Source organism: Miscanthus floridulus, chromosome 5, assembly GCF_019320115.1.
Source record: "Miscanthus floridulus cultivar M001 chromosome 5, ASM1932011v1, whole genome shotgun sequence".
Lineage (NCBI taxonomy): Eukaryota > Viridiplantae > Streptophyta > Magnoliopsida > Poales > Poaceae > Miscanthus > Miscanthus floridulus.
In genome coordinates, this window is record NC_089584.1 from 12,053,699 (window position 1) to 12,073,387 (window position 19,689).

General features: G+C 47.1%; 2 protein-coding genes across 2 annotated transcripts; both read left to right on the forward strand.

Annotated features, from left to right (window-relative positions):
• The first annotated feature begins 304 nt into the window (after positions 1 to 304).
• Positions 305 to 4,465, forward strand: LOC136449516 (galactinol--sucrose galactosyltransferase). The gene is made up of 2 exons (XM_066449556.1): positions 305 to 1,674; positions 3,170 to 4,465. The coding sequence occupies exons 1-2, from the start codon at positions 421 to 423 to the stop codon at positions 4,295 to 4,297; spliced, it is 2,382 nt and encodes a 793-aa protein (XP_066305653.1). The 5' UTR covers positions 305 to 420; the 3' UTR covers positions 4,298 to 4,465.
• Positions 4,466 to 5,716: 1,251 nt separating this feature from the next.
• LOC136449517 (proline-rich receptor-like protein kinase PERK9) lies at positions 5,717 to 9,835 on the forward strand. The gene is made up of 3 exons (XM_066449557.1): positions 5,717 to 6,307; positions 7,327 to 7,605; positions 8,359 to 9,835. The coding sequence occupies exons 1-3, from the start codon at positions 5,984 to 5,986 to the stop codon at positions 9,508 to 9,510; spliced, it is 1,755 nt and encodes a 584-aa protein (XP_066305654.1). The 5' UTR covers positions 5,717 to 5,983; the 3' UTR covers positions 9,511 to 9,835.
• The last annotated feature ends 9,854 nt before the right edge of the window (positions 9,836 to 19,689 follow it).

Here is a 19,689-nt window from a genome sequence, read left to right on the forward strand (position 1 = left end):
TCATTGATTTGCTGGTTAGAATAGGCATCATATAATGACAGCCAACCTCTATGTTGGTTTACAACATTATAATGAAAAAGCCCTGTTATATTTTCTTCCCATATTTTTTCTATTTAATATACTAAATAGATCAACCTTTCATAACAACATAATGATAAAACATATTAAACATATAAGCCATTTCTTTTAAGATTTTTCCTATACCAAACACATCACCCGCAAGCGAAGGGCGGACAGCATAACGACCGGTTCCATCCCCACACGAAACCTCTATAAAATGAGTGCCAATAGGCCGCCAAGGTTTCCGCGAAGCAGCAAAGGTCTGTTCGCTCGAACAGGCAAACCAAACACTAAACCAACGCAATTCTCTAGAGCAGCCTAGATCGCCAACAAGCCAAGGGCAGAGCGAGTGCCATCGTCATGGCTCCCAACCTCAGCAAGACGACGCCTGCTGGCCTCCTCGGCGGCGACGAGGTGGCCCCGGTGGAGGGCCTGAAGCCGTCACGGTTCACGCTCAAGGGCAAGGACCTGGCCGTGGACGGCCACCCGTTCCTGCTGGACGTGCCGGCCAACATCCGGCTCACCCCGGCGTCGACGCTCGTGCCCACCGCGGACGCTCCCGCGGCGGCCGGCGACGGCAGCTTCCTCGGCTTCGACGCGGCGGCGGCCAAGAGTCGGCACGTGGTCCCCGTCGGCAGGCTCCGTGACCTCCGGTTCATGAGCATCTTCCGCTTCAAGGTGTGGTGGACGACCCACTGGGTCGGCGACAACGGCAGGGACGTGGAGAACGAGACGCAGATGATGGTGCTCGACCGCTCCGCCGCCGCCGCCGCCGGCGGCGGCGGCCGTCCCTACGTGCTGCTGCTCCCCATCATCGAGGGCTCGTTCCGGGCCTGCCTCGAGGCCGGGAAGGCGGAGGACTACGTGGACCTTTGCGTGGAGAGCGGGTCCTCGTCCGTGCGCGGCGCCGCGTTCCGGAGCGCGCTGTACCTGCACGCCGGCGACGACCCGTTCGAGCTCGTCGCGGACGCCGTCAGGGTGGTCCGCGCGCACCTGGGCACGTTCCGGACCATGGACGAGAAGACGCCGCCGCCGATCGTGGACAAGTTCGGGTGGTGCACGTGGGACGCCTTCTACCTCAAGGTGCACCCGGAAGGGGTGTGGGAGGGCGTGCGCCGCCTGTCCGACGGCGGGTGCCCGCCGGGGCTGGTGCTCATCGACGACGGCTGGCAGTCCATCTGCCACGACGAGGACGACCCGGCCAGCGGCGAGGAAGGCATGAACCGCACCTCCGCCGGCGAGCAGATGCCGTGCCGCCTCATCAAGTTCCAGGAGAACCACAAATTCCGGGAGTACAAGCAGGGCGGGATGGGTGCGTTCGTGCGGGAGATGAAGGTGGCGTTCCCGACCGTGGAGCAGGTGTACGTATGGCACGCGCTGTGCGGGTACTGGGGCGGCCTCCGCCCTGGCGCGTCCGGACTGCCGCCGGCCAAGGTGGTGGCGCCCAAGCTCTCCCCGGGACTTCAGCGCACCATGGAGGACCTCGCCGTCGACAAGATCGTCAACAACGGCGTCGGGCTCGTCGACCCCAAGCGCGCGCACGAGCTCTACGAGGGCTTGCACTCCCACCTCCAGGCCTCCGGCATCGACGGCGTCAAGGTCGACGTCATTCACGTAAGTCTTCTTCGCCTGTTCTTTTTTGTTAATCGTTGCTAACTACTAGATTATTAGCAGAAGATTACGCAGGGAAACCTTCCTTTTCTTCGAAGTAGTTTTTTTTCGGTTTCCATTTAATTTAATCGGTGCACGTGACTGGGTGCATCCGAGAGGTCTCTGGATGCGCCCGGCCCGGCAGGCCGCAGGCCAGGATCCAACGAGTGGGACACGCAAACACTAAAGTACTGGTACTATTTTTTTTAAAGAAACACCCTGTTCGCTTCAACAGTGTTTTTTCTCTCACATAAAACCAGCACCAGCCAACCCAAACCAGCACAGAAACCATCTAACGAACAGGCCGAAAAACTCTTCGGGATAATTCTACTAGGTCTCACTTTCGACCTGTTTGCTGTTTGATTTCTGGGCTGGTTTGGGCTGGCTGGTGCTGGTTTTATGTGAGAGGAAAATACTATTAGTTGCCTGATTTAGGCTGGTTGAAACCAACAAGCAAACATGGTGTTTGTCTTACTTCGTGGGCCCTGCGCTCCTGTCCACAGTCCATATGAGTTCTGGAACATCCTGTACTATAGAGTTCTGTAATAATTGGTTTATGCTGTTGAATTGCTAGTTCGTGAGCTATTTGACTCTATTTAGGCCACTACTAGATTGAATTAGGGCATGTCATGGATTTTATAGCCTAAGATTATCACAGGTTGTCTTAGGCCTAACCTGAAAACTCCAATCTCTTCAGTATCGGGGACTTTTTCCTGGGTGGATATCATTCTAATTATTATTTTAGTTCTTAGCGGGGTTTTCTATCCTGGGTTTTGCTCCCCTGGTTCCAAAAGAGCCCTTAAGGTCACAGTAAATCTTAAGCTTGTGTTTGATTGCTGCGATAGTTTGGTCTTCCTACCTTGTTAGTCACCCGCTAGGCAACTCGCAACAAACTCTCAGTACAGTCTTTTTTCTGAACATTTTGGGACACTTATTACAGTGGAATATTCCAGAAATGCAATTTTTCTCTTGTATCGTACGGAGTATATACCCCCAGCAACATTTGTGGTGGTTGTGTTACGGCATCGCGGGCTAATAATTTCTGAAAGGGACGTGATAGAGAGGCTTGCTTATTTCGTTTTCATGCAATCGTTTCATTACTAATTAATTGTGCATGAAATTGAAACCAAATTGACAGCAGACAGTTTCTTTTTTTTACAATGTTTGCTGCAGTTTTATTAGATGATAGAAAAGAGAAAAAAACGTAACAGTTTCTGATTACTAATTAACTGTGCATGAAATTGTAACCAATGACATTAGACAGTTTCTTATCGCTAATTAATTAATTGTGCATGAAATTGAAACCTTATCCGCGTGTTAATCCAATTGACAGTAGACAGCTTCGGACGCCATCAGTAATTAGTATAATCCTTTTCATCCAGGAATCCAGTATCTATTTGACAGGTGACAGATTGCCAGTTTCCTAACGATGGTTGTATGTGCGTGCTTGTTGGTGCAGTTGCTGGAGATGCTGTGCGAGGAGTACGGCGGCCGCGTTGAGCTGGCCAAGGCCTACTTCGCCGGCCTGACGGCGTCGGTGCGTCGGCACTTCGGCGGCAACGGCGTGATCGCGAGCATGGAGCACTGCAACGACTTCATGCTGCTGGGCACGGAGGCGGTGGCGCTGGGCCGCGTGGGCGACGACTTCTGGTGCACGGACCCCTCCGGCGACCCCAACGGCACCTTCTGGCTGCAGGGGTGCCACATGGTGCACTGCGCCTACAACTCGCTGTGGATGGGCAACTTCATCCACCCGGACTGGGACATGTTCCAGTCCACGCACCCCTGCGCCGCCTTCCACGCCTCCTCCCGCGCCGTCTCCGGCGGGCCCATCTACGTCAGCGACTCGGTGGGGCAGCATGACTTCGCGCTGCTCCGCCGCCTGGCGCTCCCCGACGGCACCGTCCTCCGGTGCGAGGGCTACGCGCTGCCCACGCGCGACTGCCTCTTCGCCGACCCGCTCCACGACGGCCGGACCGTGCTCAAGATCTGGAACGTGAACCGCTTCGCGGGCGTCGTCGGCGCCTTCAACTGCCAGGGCGGCGGGTGGAGCCCCGAGGCGCGGCGGAACAAGTGCTTCTCGGAGTTCTCGGTGCCCCTGGCCGCGCGCGCCTCGCCGGCCGACGTCGAGTGGAAGAGCGGCAAGGCGGGGCCCGGCGTCAGCGTCAAGGGCGTCTCCCAGTTCGCCGTGTACATGGTCGAGGCTAGGACACTGCAGCTGCTGCGCCCCGACGAGGGCGTCGACCTCACGCTCCAGCCCTTCACCTACGAGCTCCTCGTCGTCGCCCCCGTGCGCGTCATCTCGCCCGAGCGGGCCATCAAGTTCGCGCCCATCGGCCTCGCCAACATGCTCAACACCGCCGGCGCCGTTCAGGCGTTCGAGGCCAGGAAAGACGCGGGCGGCGTCACGGCAGAGGTGTCCGTGAAGGGCGCCGGTGAGCTGGTGGCGTACTCGTCGGCGAGGCCCAGGCTCTGCAAGGTGAACGGCGAGGAAGCCGAGTTCGCGTACAGGGACGGCATGGTCACCGTCGACGTGCCTTGGTCGGGGTCGTCCTCGAAGCTGTGTTGCGTCGAGTACGTCTACTGAGCCGGACGGGCGCATGACTCTGCTCCCGCACCATTGCCCTGCTTAGGCCGCAATAATCAAATGTTTAGAGCGCACCAAGTTTTACAGCTCTAACAGTTTAATTTTGTTTGTTTGCTCTTTCTTTTGTAAGAATTCTTATGATGTGAATTAATGAGTGCTTTCTTCTAATTTTCTGATTACTTCTGAATTGAGCACTGCATGAATACACTGTAGAAGATAGTGCCCGTGAATGCGTATTATGCAGAATAAAAAAATCTGCTGTTCCGCAGAAGTGCAGATACGTTGACAAGCTGAGGAATTTCCTGAATAGCCGGGTCTGGTTCCTAGCTTTTTTTGATGAGAAGTCTGGTTCCTAGCTCGAAGTAGCAACAATGGCAAAGGCTGATTTCCTTTTTAAAAAGCAAACTTCAGACGAAAATCCAAGTCTCAAAATTAGCGCAAATTGGTAGGCAAACAAAAACATGAAGTAATTTGCATATTTCAAATATCCACCATATATTTCAAATAATTTGCATCCAGAAACGCTGAATTTAGAGTTTATCTAAATAGCATGTCAATCTCTCTGTCATATAGACAAGCTGATTCAGGCAGCCACGTCATTCACGCTAAAAATATGATCATGCTGCTCGACTTGGACTTTTTCCCATTGAAATAACGTCAATGAACATACTGAGGTTCCATCAATCCTTATGGTTATTTATTTTTCCAAGGCTCAATGCTACAGATGTAAATACTCCAGAGTGGAAATTCTCCAAAATGATTCATGATGCAAAAATCAAATTCTCTGATCACTCTATGGATGGACAGTACAGTACACGCATGTTTCGTTACTCTAAGAGCATCTCTAAGAGCCTTTCTAAATCTCACTCTTTAAATCATCATTTGGAGAGTCATTTGCATAAGCTTTATATATCTTTTCACGCTCCAACAGTTTTTCTATATCTCATGCACACTCTATAGAGCCATTTTCGTCTTCTATATTTGGCTAGCGAAAAATCCAAAATAGAAGATGACTATATTTGAATGACCATTTAGAAAAACGGTTAGAGAGTAATTTTTTACCAAAATTTATATTCCTAGCATTTATGAAGGATATTGAGTCTTTTGGATATGCTCTAACGTTGATATTGGTTAGGCTACACAGCTATGTAATTTTTTTTCGCTTCCCATGGATGGGCTTCTATCTTAGGAATGGTCGATAACATTAAACTTCTTTTATAATATGATTTGTTCTTCACCATTTAATGGTGAAAGTATACTCTCGTGTGAGCCAATCTTGTAATTGGCCTCGTTCGGCTTATCCCATATTCGGCTTGTTCGGTTTTTTTTTTTAGTCGGAACAGTATTTTTTTCTCACAACAATTCAGCCAGAAGAGTATTTTTCAGCCAGTTTCAGTCAAAATTCTGCGAGCCAAAAGGAGAAGCGAGAACATTCCCTCCATTACCTATAGTAGCAAACAGGAGTCCAGATCCAGCCCAGGTGTCTGCCCAAATTAGGCCCAAGTAACACGCGGATTGCAGAGCTGGAGGCCCGGAGCAAAGCGAACCGACTCGCCATTCCGTCCCTTCTCTCCTCGCCTCCTTGTCCCATCCGGATTCTTCTTCCGCTTCCCTTCCCCTTCTCACCTCACCACCATCTCCAGCTCCCTCCGCACCCAGCTCTCCACCAACCGACGCGGCGAGGAGATGAACGCGTCGCAGTTCATGGACAAGCAGATCCTCGGCCTCGCCGCCTCCGCCTCCCCCTTCGGCGGCGGCGCCGGGGGCGGTGGGGGTGTGGATCTCAGCGATCTGATGATCCCGATCCCCCAGGAGGACAGCGAGGACCGCCCCCGTCGCCGGCGTAGCAGCAGCAGCGTCAACGGGACGGCAGACGACATGCTACCCAGCTACGACTTCCAGCCCATCCGCACCGGCGGCGCCGCCGCCGCCCCCGCGCCCCAGGCCTCGTGGGGGTCGCTCGACTCCAAGGCACCCTCAGCTTCAGCCGCCGCCTCATATAACCTCATGGTATGACCCCCGCTTTTCTGGTCGGTGGTGGTACTCCCGCTAGATCTCCCGAGTCCCGATCTCGTAGTGCTCTGTGGCTATTTGCTGAGTCGAACGCAGGTTCCGAACTTTTTATCCCTGTATAGGTCATCACTTCATCAGGCGAGTAGTTTGGTTAGAGAACTTTTAACTCGTAATCACTGTTGAGATTTGCAAATTGCAATTACTTACTGGTTGTGTACTCCATATGTTAATGTGTTTTCGTAATCGAAATGGGATGGATGAGCAGAAAAGACCGACCATTTTTTGTAGCCGGTTTCAATTGAGTGAACATAGTCAACTGATAAACTTAATCGCATGCAGCCCACACCAAAGACTCATGTGAAGTATAGTTTGAATGATTATCTTGTGATACACACTAACGTCTCATTGTTAGTCTGTTAGATAAAGGGTCTACGAACACATATGGGAATTTAAATGTTGTTATATTGATTGTCACAATGTCGCTAGTAAATCAGTGCTGTCAAATTGTGTTCATAGTTTGTTTCTGCCAGAAACTACACATATTTTTGTTGATAGACTGTTATAAGATATTGTACATGGACAGCTGGATAGCTTCACCTACTGTTCCCTATTTAAACTAAGCACACCCGAGCTGTACATGGTTCCCCATTTCTTCCATCTAACAAGTTACCTATACTCTCCACTCTTTTTCAGCCAAGTTCAATTACATAGTTATCTATACTCTTCACCCTTTATCAGCCAAGTTCGATTGCATTGTGTAATGCTTAATTAGTTATTACTGTGATTTAACTTTACCTAGTATCAGCTATCTATTGATATGTGCAAAACAGGCATCCGTTCCAGTTTTTTTTGGCTTGTAAAGTCATATCTATTTATATAATTGAAGCATGTGCGTGCACTGTGTTTCTTTGAAAGACCAAGTTAACTGTTCATCATTGATGGTTCAAAACTTTAAAGTCATGACATCAATAACCTCTCCTTTATTATATACTTACAATCTTTCTTATGCTGGATAGAGTTCTGGTATATTGGAGCCACATGTGCTGAAGAAAGTTAGTCATGAGGAAGACAGGAGTAACTTCCCTACAGTTACTATCGCAGATATTGATCGAACCATGAAGAAGTACTCTGATAACCTTTTGCATGCACTGGAAGGTGTAAGCTCAAGGCTTTCACAGATGGAGGGTAGAACGCACCAACTAGAAAACTCTGTTGATGAGTTGAAGTTAACAATTGGTAACTATAATGGTAGCACTGATGGAAAACTCAGGCACGTTGAGAACATGCTTAGGGAGGTAGGCTACCTGTGACTCTTCCTTCCTTAGCCTGCTAGTCTTTGCTCTATATGTACTGGAAAAGATTCTGTAATGCAATAGCAAACATTTATGCACTTTTGAGTGACTACACATTTTATAGACCTGTTTCATGTTACTGTTTTTATTCATACCATATTTTATAGATAATGTTTTCCATCCAAATGGGGGATTTACAACGTTTCATGTTTATTGCTGCAAAATGTTATATCATCATCTATTGATTGTAGCAGCACATAGGATTAAGCAAGATAGTCCATGTATGTTTGATTTGCTACTTTGGTACATGCTCTTCTGTCTCTTGTTCATTTTTTATAGTACATAGACCTGGATGTGCTCACTCACTGTTGGTCATTGTTGTTCAACAGATTTTTCATGCTGTACTTATTAGAGTTAAGTTCAATTTTTTTGAAGTTGACTTGTTAGATGCAAATTAATTATTTTTACTGGTTTCCCTCTCTCAGTACATAACTGCATATTTATTTGTTTGGATTTTAGAGGCTTAGCTTAGAAGATGGATCCAATCATACACAAATAAGATGATTAGGTTGCATCCTCGTGTTAGATGTCATTAACATCCGAACCTTCTGTACCTTTGCTTTTCTTCTTACTTGTTTAAGTATTGTTGCTTCGTTAAGGACACTCATGGGATATATTATCCTGTATATTAGTCCTATGAATATATGGTTGTTGTAAAAGAAAAATGCAGCAAACTAAGCACTTTATTACTTGCAGGTCCAAGCAGGTGTGCAGATTTTGCGAGACAAGCAGGAAATTGTCGAGACACAGCTCCAGCTTGCGAAGCTCCAGACAACCAAAACTGATGCCCAGTCATCAGAAAATAGTGGGTCTGGACAGGCTAGTTCACAGCAGCAGCCGGTGGCTCCTCCACAAGCAGCCATTCAGCCACAGCAAGTCCTAACCCCTTCACAACCACCTGCGCTTCCTGCCCTTCCTGCTCCAAATGCACCACCTCCACCCCCAACGCTCCAAAGCCAACCACCGTCACAGTTTCCAAGTCATTTACAACATTCACAGGTACCATCTGTGCCTTCTGTTGCACCGGTTCCCTCAGTTCCGGCTTTACCAAGGGATGTTTACTATGCTCCATCTTCTCAGCCGACTGAAACCATGCACCAGCAGTATCAAGCTCCGCCAGTTCCACAGCCTCAGGCCCCTCCTGCACCTCAGCAGTATCAAGCTCCGCCAGTTCCACAGCCTCAGGCCCCTCCTGCACCTCAGCAGTACCAATCCCCATCCCAGTTCCCTCAATATTCACAGCCACCTCAGCCTGCAAATGTTAACCCTCCAACTCCCCATGTGCCCCCTGCACCCCAGCAACCAGAGGAAACTATGCCTTATGCACCGCCTCAGAGCTATCCACCTAATGCACGCCCTCCTTCACCTTATATGCAACCGTCTAGTGCACCTGCTCCTCCTTACTATGGACAGCAAAACCCTAGCATGTATGAACCTCCTGCAGGCCGGGCTAACCCTGGGCCGCCATCATCCTACGGTTCTGGTGGTTACGGGCCACAGGGTGGAAGTGGTTTCTCTGAATCATATGGTTACACTGGATCTCCTTCCCACCGCGGCAATGTTGGAATGAAGCCGTCTTCACCGTTTGCTCAATCCTCCGGGGGAAGTGGCAGCTATGGCAGTGGCAGGCTCCCCACGGCTCAAATACTACCACAAGCAGTGCCAATCAGCTCCTCCAGCACCAGCGGTTCTTCAGGCAATAGAGTGCCACTTGACGATGTAGTGGAGAAGGTTGCCACAATGGGATTCTCAAGAGAGCAGGTGAGAGCAACCGTGCGGAGGCTGACAGAAAATGGGCAGAATGTGGACCTGAATGTGGTGCTTGACAAGCTGATGAATGGTCGATAAGTTGAGCAGTACTGTCATTTCACAGACCCGCACAGTATGTGTATAGTATGGAAACTTGGAAAGTGTCAGCTGAACCGATTTTCTGTCTGCAACCTTGTAAACCTGATTGTGCCTGGAGAACTCCGATGGCCGAACATCGTGATTGCTGGTCACGGTTGCTCCATCTGGAAACAGTTCAGTGTGCCTGTCAGTGAATCATAGTATTACATTACAATCTGAATACGTTGTTCATTTTATGTATATGTGGTGCTGATGATATTCTAAAACATATACCGTGGTTTCTTGTGATATGTTAATAAACAGCCTTTACTGTGTTTTTGGGCTCTGTTTGGTTCATCTTTTGGAAAGTGATTGTGATGTAAAAATCAGAACCCGAACCATACAAGGGGAATCAGAAGTTGTTTTCACGTTAGTGTAATTTCGCAGCACTTTGGTCGTTGAACCTTGCTTTAGGCGTGTGTTTTTGAGGTGTTTTATAATTGTTTGATGAGGACAAGTTTGAGTCTTTGTTTGAACCAAATCGTTTACAGTTTTTAAAGTAGTTTTTCTACAGTTCAGCTTTTTTCATGTAACAAAACCCTTGACCTCTTTTCTGTCAATCAATTTCTTTCTGCTGTTCACCTATTACCACAGTCGGGACTCGGAGAGGATTGTATCACGTTTCGCCTGATATGACAATTTGTACTCCCGCCGTCCAAAAAGAATGTAATCCTGGAGGGTTTAGTGCCGATCGATGTTGGAGCCGTTTGTGGAAAGTCAAATGTCCACAAAAAATGTTGCATTTTCTTTGGCGACTTGGGCATAACAGCTTGGCTCTCCGCGTCAATTTGAAGCGTCGAGGTATGAAGCATAACAGCTTGGCTCTCCGCGTCAATTTGAAGCGTCGAGGTATGAAGCTTGACATGCGTTGTGTTTTGTGTGAGCGACTGGATGAAGATGGTGGCCACCTTTTCTTTAAGTGCAAGCATGTCCGTTGGGTGTGGAGGGAGCTGCAGCTGGAGCATACCAGAATCAAACTGGCTGCACTGAACTCAGCACAACAAGTGGTGGAGGAAATACTGAAACTGAAAGAGGATGTGCAGAGCAGGGTGATAACCTTGCTGTATTTGTGGTGGTCAGAAAGATGTGGCATCCGTGAAGGAGAAACACCCAGAGGTAGTCTGCAAATGGCACAGCTGATCGGTTCATATGTGGATGAGTTCTCTGCACTGTATAAGAAGCATGTTCCTGAACCTGCAAATGGTTCACCTAGAGCAGTTTGGAGCAAGCCACCAATTGGAGTAGTGAAGCTGAGTTGTGATGGCGCTTTCAGGCAAATAAATCGTAGTGGAGGCTGGGGCTTTGTGCTTCGGGATTATGAAGGCAGTGTGTTGAGCTCAGGATATGGCCGGATAGAAAAAGGTTTTGGAGTCTACTCATGCTGAAATCATAGCCTGTTTGCAAGCAACTCAAAGGGCTATTGAACTGGGCATTCAGAAAATCATACTGGAAACTGACGCTGCTGTTATTGTCAAGGCTCTGATGTCTAATGTGATGGATAGAAGTTCAGCAAGCGGTTTGCTATGGGAGCTGAAAGATTTACTTGCTTGTAATTTTGTTTCTAGGAGTGTTGCTCATCATCCACGATCTTGTAATATGGTAGCTCATGGACTAGCTGCCCTTGGGGCTGATTTAAGTCCAAACTTGGTGTCTGTCAGGGATAGTATCCCTTCTTGTACACAGGTGCTGGTTGCCAAAGATTTGGCATCGGTTATTTCGTAATGGAGAGATCTTCCAGTTTAAAAAAAATTGTCTAAAAAAGAATGTAAATATAGACTTAAAATCAACTTTTTTAATAGGACTCACCTATTAAAAATACCATTACATGTCTAAAAACTATCATATTTTATTCATCCATGAGAAGAACCTTTCGGAACGTAACCATTATTTTTTGTTTTCTAGAATGATAAAGTAGAGATAAATGCGTAATTTCACATCTACGTTAATCTTACGTCGAAAAGTAAGATTTACATTCTTTAAACAATTGATTGCCAGGACGGTTGCACTACTGTAGCTATCTGCCGCGCTGACTGCCGACTGTCCGGCCGACGAGTGGCACGCAGAATCCAGCACGACTACACGAGCGGCAGCAGGGGAAGGGCGGTCCTATCGCATCGTGCTCTGGTGCTGTTGCGTGTATGCAGGTGGACGACGCCTGCACGACCTACTGGAGCAACGCGTAGAGCTAGGCGCCTACGTGTAAATTGCACTCAAACATCTCAATATCTCATGTTTCGGTACCACAACCTTATATCATCTGCTTTCTCCTAAATTATAAGATATTTTAGTATTTATAGATTCGTAGTATTTACTATATATCTAGACATAATATACATCTAAGTGCATAACAAAAGATATAAATGTAGAAAAATCAAAACGTCTTATAATTTGAAACGGAGAAAATGAAAGGTCCTAATGGCTAGAGAAAAGGTGAATAGCCTATTAAAAATTCTACAACAACACTAGCCAAGTGGTTAGATAAATATAAGACAAAGCGAATGTTGCGCTAGCCTACTAAAAATGCAAGCCACCTACCACCAATTCTAGTAATTGTAATCACTAAGCACTTAAAGGCTATGGCACTACCTGTGATCACTAAGCACTCAAAGGCTATGTCACTGCTCTCTACACTAGTTGAGCCAGCTAGAAACTAAAAGCAACTAAGAAACTAAGCTACTCAACTAGTTACAACTACTACAAGCTCTACACAAGGTAAGTACACAAAGTAATGCAAGAGAGAGGTAGATGAGATATACCGCCGTGGTAAGTGATCAATCAATGAATGCTAAATAATACCAAGGAGACAATGATGACACAACGATTTTTCCTCCGAGGTTCACTTGCTTGTTGGTAAGTTAGTCCCCGTTGTGGCGATTCACTCACTTATAGGTTCACGCGCTAATAGGCATCACACGTCTAACCCGCAACTGGGTGCCGCACAAACAACACAAGATGAGAATCCACAAGCCACGCGCAATCCACTATAGTTGTCTTTCGTGATCTCCCACGAGAAAGGCACAATAACCCCTCACAAGCTCAACGATCGAAGCCGACAACAATCACCAATAGCCGCTCAACGATCCATCAATCACCGGACTGTCTAGGTGTCGGCAAACACCAAGAGTAAGAAGTTCTCCACCAGACCAATTTGCTCAACTAGTGCCACAAGATGCTAGACCACTAAGCAATGCACTAGAGGCTCACCAATCTCACTCAAATGATGAAATCAAATGTGTAAGCGAGTGAATTGTGTTTGCTGTAATGCCCCGACCCGGGAAGAAGTGCTACAAGATGCTAGACCACTAAGCAATGCACTAAAGGCTCACCAATCTCACTCAAATGATAAAATCAAGTTTGTAAGTGAGTGGATTGTGTTTGTTATAACGCCGCGACCCGGGAAGACGGTTAAGGCCCACTCTACACATTGAAAGAACCACACTTGCTAATTAACTCTCTTGCGATTTTGTCCTCGCTTTGCGTAAAAGGATCGATCCGGAGTTAACAGCCTCCCAGGTCCAGGCTTTTAACTTGGTTTAGCTCTCCTTCAATTTCCAGTATGGTACTAACTTCCATCGCTACAGTGTTTTTCGTAGCTACAGTAGCCCCGAATTCATTCCGGCCCAACTGAAGGAGAGTGGGCCTTAGCTGAACCAAGTTAGTACCATACTAGAAACTAAAGTAGAGCTGAACCAAGTTAAAAGCCTAGACCTAGGAGGCTGTTAACTCCGGATCGATCCTTTTGCACGAAGCGAGGATGAACGCGCAAGAGAGTTAATTAGCAGGTGTGGTTCATTCAACGTGTAGAGTGGGCCTTAGCCGTCTTCCTAGGTTGGGGCATTACATTTTCTCAGCTCCCAAAGGGTGTATGCAAGTGTTAGAGGTGCCAAGGGAGTGGCAAAGGCTGGCCACAAGCTCTATTTATAAGCCCACAAGCAAATAGAGTCGTTACCCCTTTGGAGCAGCTTCTGTGGGGGCACCGGACACGGTGGTGCGCCACCAGACAGGGGGTGGTGGTGCCCTCTCCAACGGTCACTAACGGCTAGTTTCACTAGCCGTTGGGGCACTAGACAGGGTGGCGGTGGCACCGGACATGGCATGGCGGTGCCACTCCGACCACACCACCAAAAACCCTCCTCTCTGGAAAAATAGGGCGGTGCACCGCCCTAGGCACAGCGGTGCCAGGGCGGTGCACCGCCCTAGGCACAGCGGTGCCTAGGCGGTGACCAAACCCTCTTCCCTTGCTCTCGGGTGAAAAGTGGAGGTGCCATCGGACACACCCCGCCGGTGCACTATCTAACACATGGCGGTGTACACCGCCACTGGCGATGCCAGTGCCAACTTCAACTCCTCAACCACACCCAAGTGGTCACCGCCACTGGGGTGGCGGTGCACCAGACAGGGGGTGGCGGTGCCACCAGAGGCAGCACCTCATCCCCCTTTTCACCTCCTTTGATTCCTTTGCAAATGTGCCAACACCCAAGTGTTTCACCATCACATGCAAGTGTGTTAGCATTTTCACAATCATTTTCCAAAGGTTAATAACTTCTCACCAATTGTGCACTAGGCCTAAAATGCACGTGCAAGTATTCCAACACCTAGTGGCACTAGATGATCGAGTTGTCCGATAAGAGCTCCCCTCTTAATAGTATGATCATCTATCATAAATGTGATCACACTCTTTAAGTGTCTTGATCACCAAAATAAAATGGCCCTATGGATATCACCTTTTCCTTGAGCCCAGTTTATTTTTCTCTTTCTTCTTTTTCAAGTTCAAGCACTTGATTATCTCCTTGGCCATCACCATCATCATGATCATCATCCTTTGCTCCACCACTTGGAATGTGCTACCTTATCTCATGATCACTTAGAGCAATGGGTTAGCACCTAGGGTTTTATCAATTCATCAAAACCAAACTAGAGCTTTCAGGGAGTATAATATATGTCCAGTCTATACAATATCGAACCCAATAATCATAATTTATCAATAAGTTCAACTTATACTGACAAATAGGTTGGTCCTTTGTGGAGGCCACGGCAAAGCCGTGCCGGTGTTTCTAGTTGCCCTTATTCCTATACTTCATTTTTTTGTTCCCACAACATGCCACACGTCTGCTTTTCATGGCCCTATGGTCTACCATCAACGCCCAACAAAACACCATCTCCTAGGAAGCTTCTAGGACATCCCCATCACATCCATATCCCCCACACGGCCACACTGCTACTAAGAGAGGAAAGAAAAAGGCCCACTCCTCCACCGCACCGCCCTACGCTTCTACCCCCGCCGCTGTAGCCCCGGCAACCTCGGCATGCTAGGTAGACCCTACCCCCTCTGCTTCTCCCTGCCTCTCTCTGTCGTGCCTCCCTCACACCCTGGTGAGTGTGCCATCTACCTCCTACAATTTAGTGTCCATCTACTATGGCTTTGACCAAGATTAGGATGTCAGTTTGTATTGTATAAGATACATTGTTTAGTCTGATTACCCAAATCATTGGAGTCAGTGGTGGATCTAGGAAAAATTTTAGGAGGGACCAAACAAAAGCGCTATAGCAACATAGCTCCACTATGACCCCCACAAAAGTAAAATTTAATAGTTTGAAGTAGTCTTATATTAAAACATCAATGAAGAAAGAAAATCATAAAATACATCATGGAAAATAAAGGATGCGGTTTATCCATATCGTGAAATGAACACTTGTCGGTGTTTTGTAAACCGGATTAGTAAACTTATACGATTGCCGCGCTACTCTAGAAAGACGATGGTAGCATCCAAAAGACACGAGGATTTATACTGGTTTAAGCCAGAGCCCTATGTCCAATCTCAAAGATGATCGAGTGCGTGTTCCTCGCTTGAATGCTCTGAAGTTCTTACAATGGGGGGTGCAAGAATGGTTGAAGAGGAAGAAGAGAACCTCCAGGAGCCCTACTACAATCGAGAATGAGTAAAATGATAGAGGATGAGAATGTTGTCTAGAGATGGTGCCCTGGCTACCCTTATATAGAGTTTGGGGCCAGGGCATTTGCAAAGTAGTAGGTTTTCTGACCGAATGGTTGTGAGATTGAGGGAGGGCCTAGCTAACTTGGCTTGCAAGCTACGCTATCTTGAGGTACACGTCTGGGCATGGTTGTCATCATGGTCTTTATGGCCACATGGCGGCATGGTGTGACATGGTGCCACTGTGCCGATCATGGCGGCACTATACGCATGGTGGTGGCACGCTTGGTTGCGCCCGTCCTCTCCCTGTTCCCTCCGAGAGTCATGACGGGGGAGAGGTCGTGAGCCTTTTGAGCATCGTGCGGCTAAGGCAGGAGGAAGGGGTCATGGCTAACATCGGCCTTAGCATCCGGCCTGGTTCGCCTAGTTGAGCTAGGCCTCGGTCATTTGGGCCTTCGCTGGCTGGTGTATTATGGGCCGCGTGGCCTGATATCTAATCGGTGCCTTGAGACACTGAAAGCTCTAGTTTAGTTTTGGTGAATTGATGAAACCCTAAGTGCTAATCTAGTTTATCTAAGTGATCATGAGATAGGTAGTACTATTCCAAGTGGTTGAGCAATGGTGAAGATCATGATGATGGTGTGGTGACCATGATGGTCAAGTGCTCGGCTTGGAAAAGAAGAAAGAGAAAAATAAAAAGCTTAAGGCAAAGGTGATATCCATAGGAGCGTTTTTTTGTTTGGTGATCGAGACACTTAGCGAGTGTGATCACATTTAGGATTGATAGCCATATTATTAAGAGGTGTGAAACTCATATCAAAATGCGATTATCAAAGTGACACTAGATGCTCTAACTCATTGCATATGCATTAGGATCTAGTGGAGTGCTAACACCCTTGAAAATGTTTGAGAAAATATGCTAACACACAGTGCACTAAGGTGATACACTTGGTTGGCACTATTTAAGCAAGAGTGGAGAAGTTGGTGAAGTGAAGGAGGTGATTTTCACTAAAAATCAGTGATCGGACGCAGGTGACATTGTGACCGGACTCGGGGTGTTAGCGTCCGGTCAATTATAAAACTTGGTGGCGTGCATGACTTCTCTCTGGTGCTTGACCGGACGCCGAGGTAAAATGTGAATGGACTCACCTGTGGTGCATCCGATCGACGATGATGTATGGTGACATGGTGTTGGTGGGCTGACTCAGAGAGGACCGGACGCTAGGCGCGTCAGGTCACGTTTGACCAGACTGCATCAGGTCACGGTTTTGCCTCTTTGGATTTGATTGGACACCAGGAATGTGCGGACAGTAGCGCGTCCGGTCATGGTGTGTTGGCTGTAGTGGAGCAGGTGAACAGACATGGTGTCGGGTGTGCCTGGTCATTGATCAGCACGTCTGATCACAACTTAACCGCTCGGGCGAGACTAGCCGTTGAAATCAAACGAACGAGATTGAACCAAGGGGCGGCTGTGGCAGCCATTGCTGGCTGGACACTGGCTAGGTGCGTCCGATTGTTTTGATTGGCGCATTCCGGTCAGTGCATGACAGGCTGCAGTGAGGAGCCCAATGACTCTATTTGTGGGGGCTCTCTATTTAAGCCCCATGGGTGGCTCAAGCTCACTCTCTTGGCCATTTGCATTGACATAGCAATCTTGTGAGCTTAGCCAAAGTCCTCTCACTCATCTCTATCATTGATTCATCATCTTTGTGAAATTAGGAGAGAATCCAAGTGCATTGCTTGAGTGATTGCATCTAGAGGCACTTGGTGTTCGTGTTTCGCTACGGGATTCGCTTGTTACTCTTGGTGGTTGCCGCCACCTAGACGGCTTGGAACAACGAGGATTGTCAAGTGGAGAAAGGTTCTTGTCTCCGGCTCTGATCATGGTGATTGTGTGGGGTTGTTGACCGGTCCCCGGCAGAGAGCCAAAAGATACTCTAGTGGATTGCTCATGGCTTGTGTGATCCTCATCTTATGTTGGTTGTGCAGCACCCTATTGAGGGTTTAGCGTGTGATGCCAATTAGCGCATGAACCTCCAAGTGAGTGAATCACCATAACGAGGACTAGCTTGCCGGTAAGCAAGTGAACCTGAGTAAAAAATCATTGTGTCATCATTTGATTCTGAGGTGATTGATCTTCATTGGTATTCATTCTTGTGACTCGGTGGTATAACCATCTTTCTCTCTCTCATTACATTACCGCAAACTAGTTGTCAAGCTCTTTAGTGTAGCTAGTCATGAGAGCTTGTTAGTTTGGTTAGTGTGGCTCTTTAGTTAGCTTTTGAGAGCACACTAACTTAGTGTAGTGACATAATCATTGTGTGGATAGAGACTATAGAAACTAGAATTGTGGTAGGTGGCTTGCATTTTTAGTAGGCTAGCGCAACACTCGCTTTGCCTCATATTTGTCTAACTGGTTTGCTAAGTGTTGTTGTACAAATTTTTAATAGGCTATTCACCTCCCTCTAGCTATTAGGACCTTTCAGACACCCTAGGATTATAACCCCGATAGTAGCCCCGAGTGTTTTTATGATCTCAAAGTGATCATGAAAGCGCTAAGATGTCACTACTAAAAAAGTGCACATCTGAGATGATCTAATAATGTCATAGTAAACGCTAAAAGCGTCATGGAAAGATATTTGTGACGAAGTTATGACAAAATTCTATTCGTCATCTTTGTAGCGTCACAAATGTTGCACTATGATGATTTGTCATGTTTCATCACAGATAAGTTTACATCCATGACAATTTTGGCACCATCACTGAACTATTTTAGCAGGCATTGTAGTGGACACATGTATGATGGTAATGTTGACGTATTTCATTCGCTCAGGACGGCACGTGTCTTAAGCTAAGGTTTACACGTGTGTGACTATGAGTATGGCACGTGTCCTAAAATAAGGTTGACATGTGTTTCAATATGAGGCCAACACGTGTATGTTCTGTGAGGTCAACACGTGTATTTCTGAGAGGTTGACACGTGTATTTCTGAGAGGTTGACACGTGTATTTCTAAGAGGTTGACACGTGGCATTATCTTAACGCTGGCGATGATGTGGCAGTGCATGAATGATGACGTTTTTTCATCATAAATTCTTTGATTGGATAAAATACAGGCTGCAGCCGTGCCTGATCACTCATTCCAGAAACAGAACATAATTTACCACATACAACAATTCATACATCATACATAGTTTATACATCACATGTTTAAATGTTCTCACAACCAAAGTTCCCAAACACAGGGGAACCACAAACACAGGGGAACCACAAGTTCCATAGGTTCACATCACTTGAACCACAAGTTCACAAACAAGTTTCACAGACCAGGCAATCACAGAATAAGTTCACAAGCGACAACTGGTACAGACCAAGTTCAGCAACTTATTATGAGTACCATTAGTAGCGACACGAGTACCAGTAGTAGCGACACTGGCCCAGCACAACCATGGACTATAGAGGAACCTAGGTAGGATAGGAACAAGCTAAGTAGCTCGATTACCTGAGTTAAGGCCCAAGATGCACTGAAGGATCATATCATTAGCTTCTTGTTTCTTCTTGAACTCCTCCTAGCTCTTGCTGGTTCTTGAGCACAACTTCTTGGGTCCTGGCCATGGATTCTTCTGTTTCTATAGCTTTCTTCTTCAGATGGACCAGTTGTTCTTCAAGATTATCAGCCCACTTCCTTCTCCACCTATAGCTGTTCCCGAAGTCATGCCTCTCTTGCAGCTGATGCAGCAGACTTGCTTACTAGGTGTTTCAATACCAGCATTCTTGAGGAATGTACAAGCTGCACTGGTTTGTGAGAGAACCTTCAAAACTATCTCAGTACTAGATCTTGGTGTCTCCAAGTCTTGAGTAGGCTGGGCCAACATATCTTCCATGGTACTCTACAGCAAACAGGTGCAACATTAGTAAGTTCATTATGCAGAATCTATTTACAAGCCAAGTTATGAAAACCATCACAAAACATATTGCTGCATACATTTTAAAGTACATGAACATCAAAGATATGAATATCCTATCCATGTAATAATGCCATCCAGCAAGCATATAGGGACAACTATTTATTTCCTAAGCACAGATAGGACCATCCTGCTAGCATATAGGAAAAGTAACAACCAGCAATCATATAGGAACATCTTTTCTATGTACTAATCTCACCTAGCAAGCATATAGGAACATCAACATAGCATTTCACAATCATG